At 34.1% G+C, this 12,845-nt stretch overlaps 1 protein-coding gene across 1 annotated transcript; it reads left to right on the forward strand.

Annotated features, from left to right (window-relative positions):
- The first annotated feature begins 627 nt into the window (after nt 1–627).
- Nucleotides 628–1,266, forward strand: LOC145157629 (DUF4228 domain protein). The gene has a single exon (XM_079076654.1). It carries the CDS (start codon nt 628–630, stop codon nt 1,264–1,266), a length of 639 nt encoding a protein of 212 aa, XP_078932780.1.
- The last annotated feature ends 11,579 nt before the right edge of the window (nt 1,267–12,845 follow it).

The raw sequence follows: 12,845 nt of genomic DNA on the forward strand, positions 1-12,845 counted from the left end.
TGTTTGTTTGATGTAATATTTTAGGTTTGGCATAAATATTCTGAATAAACTAATAATTATAAATATGTTAAGAAAAAGGACCCTTGAAACAAAGTAGTTGCTTGTACACCTACAAGGGCTACGACTCAACGAATATACCTACCAGGTTATCAAACAGACTGAAATAACAATATCTATTTTTATCTCGTACATCTTGTAGCCATGAATCGAACAAGTATATATATACACATGTGCGTATCCAAGATGGCTCATCAGAAGTTCGACTTATAACTTAAATATATTTATAGCAATTAAACCTTACCAAAATATGCGAATAGATTGTGCCTCATTAATTAGTAGCTTAACAGTTTTTAAATGATTTAATTTATGACAGGGTCAACGTTAATATTGCAGTTTTAGGTACACCGGCGACTTTCGTAGGGTTTGCTTACTGGAAATTTGCATCAATTAACAAGGAAAACACATATTATACGCTTCTTTACCATGTTCAAGGCTGTCTTTTGCTGACCACCGACCAATGAAAGACCTCAACAAAAAGGTCAACCATCCTCTCTCTTTATATAATTAACAACGACACCTTCACCTTCCTCATTTCTACATTCATCCTCTTTCTCTCTTTCTGTAACCATGGGCAATGCAATGGGTTGTTGCTACCTAACAGGTGAAGGATCATCTGTGAAGGTAATTTACTGGGAAGGGAACACAAGGACGCTAACAGGAAAACGATGGTTAGCGGGAGAGCTCATGTTCGAGTTTCCAGATAGCATGGTTTGTGACGCAGACTGCTTCTTCATCGGTCACCCAGTCCCAGCGTTATCCATTGATGATCAGCTTAATCCTGGTCAGACCTACTTTGTTCTCCCTCTCGACATCTTTTCTTCAAAGACCCTCTCAGCTTCTTCAATATCAGCTGTGCTTTCTTCAACGCCTAATCGCACCCCAATCAATTTCAAAGAGTGTCCTTTCGAGTACATAAAGGGATCGAATGGAAGGATGTTGATCAAAGTATCGCCTGAGTTTATGACAAGAATTCTTACCAGAAGAGGTAGTGGTGATGGTCAAGAAAGTGAGAATGAAAGTGGGAACGCAGTAAATGGGTTCTTGTGTAGTACACCTGAGTTAAAGAAGCAATACGAACAGTTGGTTGGGTCCAAGGATCAAACCTGGTCACCTAAGCTTGAGACTATTTCAGAGCATAACAGGATTAGGTATTCTCCTTATAGATTGATAGGGTTGGAACCGAAGAAGAAAGAATACAGTGCCTAGTAATTAGTATAAACTAACTAATTAATCACTTTTTTATTAATTTACATTATCTTGTTAATTATTGTACTTATGTGGATATATATTATAAGTTTTGAATTTGTGTTGTGAATTTTGAATGGTAAGATGTATCTACAAGAATAACCCATTATCTATTAAGTAAGAAATGTATTATTATGAAAAAAAAAACTAACTATATTTAAGGATACATAGAAAATTGAAATAGATCAATAATTATGTTTATTTATTCTTAGCATATGTTCTTTCTCAATGATGTTGATTACATCACTACAAGTATATGTGTTAATTGTTAACAAGTTATGAAATTAAATAGTAACTAAACCTTCATTCGTTCTAGCCAACTTCTTCTGGGATCACCGTTGCATTTCTGTGAAGGTTGTAATACTTGTACATCAAGATTGAATATCTCTGTTTAATACCAATTGTATTGAATTGTATACCTTCACTTGCGTTGCTAGATAACTACTTCACGTAAAAGATAGCTAAATGGTTATATAGACAAACATTTCTAAAATCGATCAAGATCTGTTCAAATTTTATATATAGTCTAGGAAAGATAGGTGCAGAGACAATATTTCACTTTTTTGTAGGTACCACTCCCAATTCCTGGTTAGTTTTTCTTGCCTATATATGCATTAAAGTTCAACATGTTGTACACTTTCACATAGATGCAGTGTTTCAAATTCTCGACATTGAGTTCTGTATGGTAGGGGAATTGGTCTAGTTGGTTTGTTTTTGGAGTTACTTCTATGCTTCGTGATTTTGAGTTCTACCGAGGTTTAGATAGCAAGAAATGCATTGACGACTCATCAGGTCAATTATCAGTTAAATATATCCTTGAGATCTTCGATTCAGTCTATAATCCGTATCATGCACATTGAAATGCTTAATGTTTATTAGTTCGGTGCCAAAAAAGGTAGCATCTTGGTGTCGTAGCTTTGGTTAAGATTTAAAAAAAAAAAATAGATGTGTGATTATTTGTATAGCCTTATTAAATGTTCCTATTGAGAGTCTTGGCAAGCATATGTCGTCATCATTAAGTATCGTCTTATGATCCATTTATTTCCGGCTGATGAGATTTTCTCTGTTTGTCGCAAGGTATGTTTGGATTCTTTTGGGGAGCATGCAATTTATTGTAGAGCTCTCACATGTTTCAAGTACCTACACGATCTAGTTAGTGATGTTCTTTTCGACATATTTAGACGCGCGGGGTTTCTGCCAAGAAAGAGGCACCTGTGAACTTTCTGACTGACCTATTGGAAGGAAGATAAAAACTTAGACCAACTGATGTTTTAGTATTTGGATGGGCTGAAGGGAAGGATGCATGTGTGGATCTAACAGGGGTTTCCTTTCTTGAGGGCTTGAGTAGTGAGGTTTTCATTGTGGGGCCAACTGTTTTAAAAGATATATCATGCAAAGTAGCAAAACATGAGAAAGCGTGCATTAAATAATCAACACCCATTTATACCTTTTGCATTTGATATTTTCAGTTTCCTTGTGCCAAAAGTTGTGGAGCTCATCAATATAATCGAACAGGTCATGCATAGTAATGTTATGACCTCAATACAGGGGCGGCTCAACTAGATTTAGGGCTCTAAGCGAACTAAAAACTTGGGGCCCTTTCGTTCCAACCCTAATTCTATATTGTGTAATAAAAACAAATATAAAAGTGAAGATTGTTTTTTTTTCTGTTTAAACGTGTACTGTTTTAATTAAACGGAGAACTCAAACTTGCAGGATTATTTTAATTCAAAAATACATAACTCAGCACAAAAATCAATGAACAAGGCAGTAGCCATATACATAGAAATTGATCAATAGATAATAACCAACATTAAGCATTTTCCTTATTTGACTTGCATACCCAAGTATTTCTATTTAATATGCTAAGAAAAGAAACATTTTATATAAAACAGTAGTTATAGTCAATTCATGAATCAAATAGAATACCAGATACCTTGACAAATTTGGTAAACACAAATTCACAAAAACACAATTCACAAGATGCAAACAAATTAAGGTTTACAGGTTTAGTTTACCAAATCATATAAATCTTGTAATACCTTGACAAGAATTAAACATATTAAGATTCAGTTTACTAGCAACACAAAAAATTAACGGAAATACTAACTCAAAAAATCAAAAATCAAACAACAACAAAGAAATCAAGAATAGAAGGTATCAAGTGAAAACAGATAATAAAAAAAACCGACTATTAACCCTAATAGATAATCAGATAATTGAAAAATCAAGTGAAAAAACACAGCACATACATTAATCATCCTAGAAATTCATCGGTCTTCATAGTAGCCGAGAATGGAGGAGGAAGAAGAACAGAAGCTATTTCAGCGGTTCAACCTTCCTTTCAGTGTTTAACAATTCAAGAATCGAGATTGAAGAAGTCTACTAGAATCGAGAAAGGGGAATCAGTCAATCAGAGATTCAGTTCGCAAGAATGAAGAAGGAAAGAAGAAGTGTGATCGTCGCTTTTGATTTGAGACGTCCTATGCGTATCAACGAATGCAGAAGCCGAGAAGAGAAACATGGAATCCACATTAAAGGATTTTGGTTAAGTGGGGCCCCTTAAAAAATGGGGCCCTAAGCCCTAGCTTATATTTTTAATACATCAGGCCGGCCCTGCCCCAATATATATATATATATATATATATATATATATATATATATATATATATATATATATATATATATAGATGTTAGTTTTGACATCCAAAAAAAAAGTTACAGAACAACTTGTTGCTCGTTTACCCGCTACGTCTATGTAAAACTTTCTTCAATTAATATATTGATAAGAATAGTAACATTGATAACAAATAACCAAAGACATAACACTAAATGATTATGTGTGCACTGTGTTATACGTGTTTTAATTTAAAACTTTATAATTATTCTTTTTTGAATGGCAAAAAATTTATGATTAAAACATCATCAAAAACATCATAATGGTGTTAATATCTTTAGTATATCTTCGACCACGAACTTTTCGGAAAAAAAAAAGCCCTACACATTTTGACCGAGCATGCAGCCGTTATATTTGTTTGAATAGTAATTATCAAAAATACTAAAAATATATATATGAATTTAAAATCATATCAATTAAGGTCATGTGGAAAAAATATATAATAATGGAATATGTAACTAAATAAATCATTCTAGTAGGAATAAATAATTATGTCTATGGCATATATCCAACTTGGTTAGATATGATCTTAAAAAAATATTGTTTTAGTTATTGAAGTCTGCGTGTGAGGACTTTTTGTTGTGCATATATAGGTCTACGTCGTTTGAAGAAAATAAATAATAAGTTTTTTTACGTTTTACTAAAATATAAAAAAAAATATTATATTTAACTAATTTAAATTTTATATATTATATTTATTTTTTTTCATAATCTTTTGATTTAACATTTTTTTCAAATTCCTTTTTTGCATTTATAATATTTTTTATATTTTAAAATCGCTATAAGTATACAATATCTAACCACATTGTCTCTACACCTAAATGATGAATTTTGAATTTTGACTTTTTTTATAAACGGCGAATAAGATGCATATATTAGAAGAAAAAGAAACCATAACAAGAAGCTATGACATAAGTACATGCAACAGCAAACAGTAACATAAACTAATATACAAACATGAAAAGTAAGCAAGATATCATCAAAATGGGGAGCAGCTCCGGTCTACCCAACATTTTCTAGAATTGCCCCTGTATTTGCACCATTCAAATGCATGTAATATAATTGAATCCGCCGTTTTAGTAGGAGAGGGATGTTTTTTGTGGAAGATTTTGTCATTACGGGCTGACCAAATGTTCCACACTGTCGAGTATAAGATTGCATTAAGCACTTTCCTTTTATTTGAGCAGTTCCCCCAAGAATTCCAAACTCAATACATTCCTTGATGCAGTCAAATTCAATGCCCTGTACACCACACCATTTGAGAATCCAGTACCATACCGTCTTTGGAAAGTTGCATCCGAATAAAAGATGGTTTGCTGATTCGATTGCACTATCACGTAAGTGACAATTCAAGTTAATTACCGAAATACCCATTTTATTGAGTGCTTCTGCGACCAGAATCTTATCAAAATTGGTCTTCCATATAAAACATTTGACTTTAAGGGGGATAAGTTTCGACTAACATATTAGTCTCCCAGTTAAATGGCTACTGGAATCGTCGATTAGTCTCCTCAAAACATTGACCATATAAGTTCCTTCTTGGTGTAAGTTAAAGCGAAATTCAATTTTTGAAGAGAATTGAAACTCCTGAGAGGCAAAGAATTGATAAAACTCATGTAATTCTATGATCATATTGTTGTTTGGGGGGGGGGGTTGCATTTTCATCTCCACACAAAACCATCCACATTAATCATGTCCAAAAGTGTGCACTTTTTAACCGACTCCATGTTGTACAGATAAGGGAATCGAATTTGTAATGGGATATCACCACACCAAATGTTTTTCCAAAAAAGAATCTGTATGTTGAAGCTTTGAATTATAGAGAATATTCCACCTGGTTTGAATTTTGACTCTGATATCATAAACACGGGGCTTCATCACCGCCGCTCGCCATCAACAACAATTAATGTCTTAACATGTGTGTGCTTGTGGGCGAGACAAAGAATGGATAGAGATGTGAACTAGAAGAGGGGTCTTGATGGGAAGTATTTTGGAAAAAGAATTGAATTCGGAAACAATGATTGACGCTACAGAGAGAAAATCATGTTGAAGGATTGACATTTGTAGGGAAATCAAGAAATATGCAAACGACACTCCTCTTCTAGGTCTCACTATGCTTGATGTTGACTCTTAGCCAAACTATTTGACTATGTGGAACTTCGTTGAATCTCGACAAGATCGATTTTAATATCGATTGAATAACTAGGTAAGGATGTCACTTATGATTTTAGGTTGCTTATTATGAGACTTAGTTTAAATATGAAATCGGTTGGGTCAGAAATTGCATTTTTGTGTAATTAGTTTTCATGAACCTAGTAAGGGGGTTTGGCACCTTGTTTTCATGAGTTTTTTTGTTAACGGATGGTTAGGGATTAAAAGTTAGTATCACCAAGTTAACAGAAATCACCAATGCTAGGATTAGAACTCGGGGCCTCCAATATAAGAGGCAAAGCCTCTACCAAGTGTGCTAGTCTCACATTGGCTGGTTTTCGCAAGTTATATTATGGAGATTTGAGAGTAGGTTGGTAATTTAGGTATAGAACCTCACACTTAAGATTCATGCCTCTTGGAATTCTCGTTTATTAGTTGTGTGCTTTATCACCGTGACTTCTTTGTAACATTTGATTTATATATGATAATATTTGTTAGAGGTTAATAGAAGCCAACACTTTTGTACTTTTGTTTATTATCATAATGATATTATTATTAATATTATAGTTGTAGCCGAATAAAACACATGTGTTATGTTAATATCTGTTGGAACAACAATTTCATTATAACTAAAATGCACTAATATAATTCCTTAATTTCTCCATGGCAATTTAATATGATTATCTTCTTGATTCTTGGTGCCAATTTCAAACATATGGTTTCTTGTATGTGGCTTATCTATAAATATTTTTATGTTAAATAGACTTGAGTTTTCGGTGGGACACATTGTGGCTACCTGATGATCGAGGTGTATGCCCTGTCCCTAAGTAGCGACATGACCTTATGTTCGTTGCGACATGAAGCTGTCATAGCCCAAAACCCTAGGTCTCGGACCTTGACCCTATTTAAGGATTGAGATGTTTAGGGTTTACTCATACTTTCACCCTCCACATTCGAGATCGAAACCCTAGCCTTCTTTCAGTTTTTGGTGTTCTTTTTGTAGATTTAAAAGAAGAAGAAGAAGGTTGTTTGTATCCAATAGTTCAAGATCTACTCAAGTGTTGACCTTCTTTACTTCCTCTGGACTTTTGTAAGTGTTCAAGCTCTAAACTTTATGCTCCTTGCTTTGTTGATCTAGGATTTCGAGCGTATTTTGGTCCCTTTTAATGGAATTTTGATATAGTTCAGACAACTCCAAGTTCAAAGGTTGGGTTTTTGAGTCTTCTGGACCCATTGTGGTGAAATGAACTGAACATTATCCTTCCTTTTTCACCATGTATGGTTTTGGTAACATTTTAGTACCATTTTAACCTAGATTATGAAATTGGTTGTTTGGAGTCATGCAAGTGTATCTATTAGGATCATATTTTGATGTACTTTGGAAAGTTGGCTTTGGTCTTTAGGGATTAAGACCTTAATGAAAGGTTGGCTGAATCATGGAGAAGCGCGACACGACCTTTAGAGTGTCGTGATACGAGTCGCTCTGGCAAGTCGTGACTGTTTTATCTAGTTCTGTTTGTGACGCAACCAAGGAGAGGTTCGTGATGGGATTGAACATTAACCGCATTAACCATTGAATTCTTGACCAGTTTGACTTATGGGTCAAACTTGTTGGGTTTGAGCTATAGAGTGAGATTAGACCTCAGTTGGATTGTAGGAGGTTCGTGTTAGCAGTTTATTCGTATGAGATTATGAGTTTTCTCGCTCTACTATATAGGAAACTAGGTGTCCTGATATGATAGATTGTCTTTGTGATCTTCTATATGAAAGAATATGTGGTAAATTAGCACTTGTATGAAACACTATGTGGGAACATAACACTTTCATGAAAGGCTATGGGGGGGGGGACCATAGCAGGAAAAACTGTAGGGGGCTGCAACAACAAAGTGAATGTAAGAATATAGTTGGATCATAACATTCACATGTTGTCGCACCCCCGAACCAGACGGCGGAAACGTACGGGGGATTGGTGTGACTTTCAACATTGTAGTATCATTGCAGAGTATATAATTGAAACATAACATCATCATCATCACACATGTAATATAACAACATTCATTGTTTACATCGAGTATTGTATTTGAATATTACATGCCAAAATAGTCAGAGTATGATGAAACAAAATATAACACAATATCCATTAGTTTATTTCCTTCATCCTGCTTCAACGGTTTCCTGAGAATAAAAGTTAATTTAAAAAGGTCAACATAAAAATGTTGGTGAGTTCATAAGCATGTTTGTGAAAATGATTTGTATAACTTTGAAACCACCAGAAAATCCTATATTTTCTGAAAACTGTTTAGTACGTTTGTGTCAGATCTTGTATTAATGCATGTATGTTATTGTTTATTTGAATAAAGGGTTAAAGAGAATGTAGAGAGCATGTAAAGAGAATGGTTCCAGACAAACCGATGTTGTCTGTAAAAGAGAAAGCTGCCATACCAACCCCCGAGGTTGAGTACCAGTACGAGTATGTTTCCGATTAATCCAATAGAAAAGAGAATGGTCTTCCGTAAACTTCATAACGTTAATTCCTCTAAGTGAGCCGTCATAACCATACTAAATAATGACAATTTCGCCTGTCTTGGCGTTCTTGGACGCCGGTTTTGATTATAAGGTTTTCGTCACCCTAGACTGAGTTAGTCTAACTGTAGCAAACAGCTCAGGTGTGGGGTGTCATCCCCGTATAGATCTATACACAAATCCCCGCTCTCCCTCCAAGAGACTCTGGTTATAACTACAGGCTACGATCGTACACTTAATAGGTGCCAACCGACAAAACTCGCTAGATCCTTGATCGAATTTACGCGAAGAAAGGTATAAACTCATTCCAGACCCAATGAACCATGTAAGTGAACCACTAAGGCATCGCTAAACATGTAAATCATTTCAAGGCCCAATTTGAATGGGATTATATAGCATGGGCCCGAAATATATATGAAAGGACAACTAAGGCCCATTTCACATGTAAGGTATTTACAGGCTCAAATAGCACACAAATAGTATCCAAGGTCCGTCGCACATGTTAATGGGTCAATGAGGCCCAATAAACATATAAATAGTATACAAGACCTATCACACATAAAAATGGGCCACTAAGGCCCAATAACCTAGAAAATGATCAAATTAATCCGTTTGTTAGTTTATCGTTGGTTTTTGTTCAAGTATTCACTAAAATAGCATAAAATCCCACTTTTTGTAAAAATGACGTTCTTGGCCCAATAAGCCAAAAATTTACAATTAAGGCCCGATTTTTGTAAGAATAACACTTTAGTCTCTATTTTGTTCAAAACTTGTGTTGATGACTAGTTTGTGGTAAAAATAACATTTTAAACCCATTTTTGTCAAAAATATCATTTTTGGCTTGATTTTTGTGAAAATACACATTTTTCTGGTTTTGGGCTTTTCCGACCTAGTTGTTGGAAAATTTGTAGAAAAATCATCGTAAGTTGAAATTTGGATCCGTAAATTCTGGAAGTTTGGGAATTTTGTCTACTTTGTTTAAAATTTTTCTCATAATTTTTAATGGCTTCTAACAAGTGTGAAATTGCTCACCTTCACAGGCTGGTCCGAAATTATTTCAAATCTGATAGGCAGTTTTGTAAAATTCGCCAAAAATTGTAGAAAAATCGTATGAAAACGTGAGAGTAGTCATTTTAAAGGTAGAAACCTGAACGTTTTGCATGTAAAACAGTTTTGAAAAATATTATCATTTAGGTGGTCAAAACAGTTCGAGATTGGACCAAAACTTTCCCGTGAAAGGCTGATTTTTTAGTTTAGTTTATAGATCTTGGAACACAACACTAATTTTTACTATTTTAAGTGTATAAATCCCAGATCTACTAGTTTACATGTATTATGTGTGATAACACATACTTTTCTCAAGGTTTTCATGTAGATCCAAGTGATAAACTTAATATTCTTAACATATTTTTAGATTTATGAAGTAAAAAATACATAACCACCAAATAAATCATGAAAAACACACATAGATCTACACAACACAACTTGTATTCTCACCCAAAACAAAGCAAAAATCGAAAATAGGGGGTATGCACTCACTTTGGGTTGTTGTTTTCGATTTGAAGAAGATATGGAAGGAGATGATGTTGTTTTTGGCTTTGAGTGCTTCCTTAGAAGAAGTTTCGAAACTTGGATGGTCCAAGGATGATGATCTTGATGAAGAACCTTTTGAAAACACACTCAAAGTCTCGAAAATTTAGAGGAGGTAGGAGGAGTGTTTGAGAGATTTCTTGAGAGTGTTTGAAGGAAATGAAGATGGTGGGGAATGAGGGGTTTGGCCGAGAGTAGAAGAAGAGAGGGAGAAGAGATAAGCTAGTTGCCTTGAGACATGGGATTGGTTAATTACCCGGAGGGTAATTATCATGGAAGACCACAAGGTAAATTTGAGGTGGCACCATTTAACCCCATGCACAATCTTTTCTATTATTTATTATTTTATTATTATTATTATTATTATTATTATTTATGTTGGGCCGAGAGTTTGGGCTAGGAAGGGGGAAATGTAATAGTTTGGGCCCATTCTTAGTTTTGCTCGATTTTGTGAAGCCCAATAAATATGTTTCAGCCCATTGGGCCCTTAAGTGCATTTACGGCCCAATTTGACATAAAAGAATGGATTTATAGCCTATTAGGGTTAATTGGATTAGTTATGGCCCAATAAGGCCCATTAGGGTTAGAATGAATCATTCTAAGTCCAAATGGTCTAAAATGTTATAGATTTGTGAATTGGGTCCAATAAGAGAGTCCTAGTCCATAAAGAACTTGAAATGGGATTTCTAAGGTTTCCAACTCTTAGTTGAACATATGAGATGTATTTGAACGAGAATAGAGTATAGTATTCACTTAGAGTACAGGATTTTACAATGGATGATGTTTACATGGGAATAGAATTTCCTAGCAAAATGCCAGTTGTGACACATGTGCATGTGGTATTTTCGAAAACTCACTAAGCATTGTGCTTACTTGTTTATGTTTAAACGTTTCAGGTTGTTCTGGCAGCAAATGGAAGGGCACAATCTGATCGCACTGCATCTATGAACATGTTTTTGAACTTCTACTTATTTGATTTCACTATCATATTAGTCTGGTTGTATATTATGGTTTATTAAACTTAAATAAATTGTTATTTATTACTCTTTCAGAAAGGGATTTACATGAATATCTTTACCTTAAAAATGAAATTTTTGGTTTGAAATTTAGAACATTACATGTTGGTATTAGAGCATTGGTTTGAGGGATTCAGGCTAGCATGGGGTGCATATGATCTCAAATTGAGGTATGAGAGATTTTTATAAAGATGTTTTTTAAAAAGTTTTTATTAATGAGAAAAAGGATTCAGTTTGTGCAATCAGTCAGAGCATAAGTAAGTAATTCCAAAAATATTCATACATGTTTAATATGCTATTTATGTCATAGAAAGATATGCATGCTCAGGGTCGGCCTAATTCTTGGGCAAGTTAAGCGTAGCCCAGTCAGCAAAAAAAGAGCATAAATTTGAATTGGTAATTAATACTCTATATACACTTTGGCGAAACGTTTAGCCCTGGTCCGATTCACAGGTGTCCGAATATGTTATCTTGAATCTTGAGCGTGCAAGCATCTTGAGAAGCCAATCGACATCTAGTAAAATGCATTGTCCAGATCGAGGAGCGGTGCCTTTAATCGACTGACGGACTGCTCTTTCTCGTTATAACTTCTCTACTTCTCTCTTAATCCTAGTGGCTAGTGCATATAATTTCCTTATTTCTCATTACAATTTAAGATTTCTCTGTTTCGATTCTTTACTTCGCATAATCACATTCCTGGTATTATGATTTCTAAAGCATAAAAGCACCAAAAATATGAAGATGAGGTTTTCGTTTTCTAAATTGAGTTAGGGTGAGTTCGATTTCGAAATTCTCATCTCTCTCATTTTGTTTTCTTTTCTCATCCCAACTCCTAAAACCTATTGCACCCAATTTATGTACTTCACATTACATGTTCTGACTGGTTTCTATGTTTTTTTTTTTCTTATTTCCGAAGCACAGGCCACAAAAATATGAAGAAACTCGAGGTTTTCGATTCTAAATTGTGGTTAGGTGAGTTGGATTTCCGATTTCTGATTTATCATATTCTACTTTTTTTCATTTTAATTTCTGATGTGTTTTCAATGTTTTTGTTTGTTTGTTTCATGAGTTGGACTGTTTGTTGGTTGTTGGAGGACGATTACAATACAAAGAGTGAAAATCTATTTCATTTTTGTTGCTTTAGGTTTGATTCTGACTTTTTTTATTAACTTTAGATTAAATTTCAATTCTTGTAGAGTTTATTTATGAGCTTTTGTGTTTTGTTTATTGGATGTGAATCAAGAGGCATATAATTTTATATTGAACTTATTTTTTGGACTTTCTAGAGGTAGAAAAAGTATAATAGTATAACTTATTTCATTGTTGGTAGTAGACGGTCGTTTGTAAAAATAGATGCTATTTCTGATTCAATTATTACTTTTCTAGATCTTTTGACTTTTCGAAGTGGAAGCAAAAACATAAACTTTGTTGAGGTTACGGTAGAAAAGAAGTTGTTCAGTATAGAAGCTCTTGAAATTGTATCTACAAAGTACCATGATTCAATAAAAATTGAATGGATCAACAATTTTTAGCAACCAAATTGATTTTTTTTTGCTTCAAAAAATGCAAAAAGACATCGTTTT

The sequence above is a fragment of the Lactuca virosa genome, chromosome 2 (assembly GCF_052849685.1).
Source record: "Lactuca virosa cultivar CGN04683 chromosome 2, Lactuca_virosa_CGN04683_v6, whole genome shotgun sequence".
Classification (NCBI taxonomy): Eukaryota; Viridiplantae; Streptophyta; class Magnoliopsida; order Asterales; family Asteraceae; genus Lactuca; species Lactuca virosa.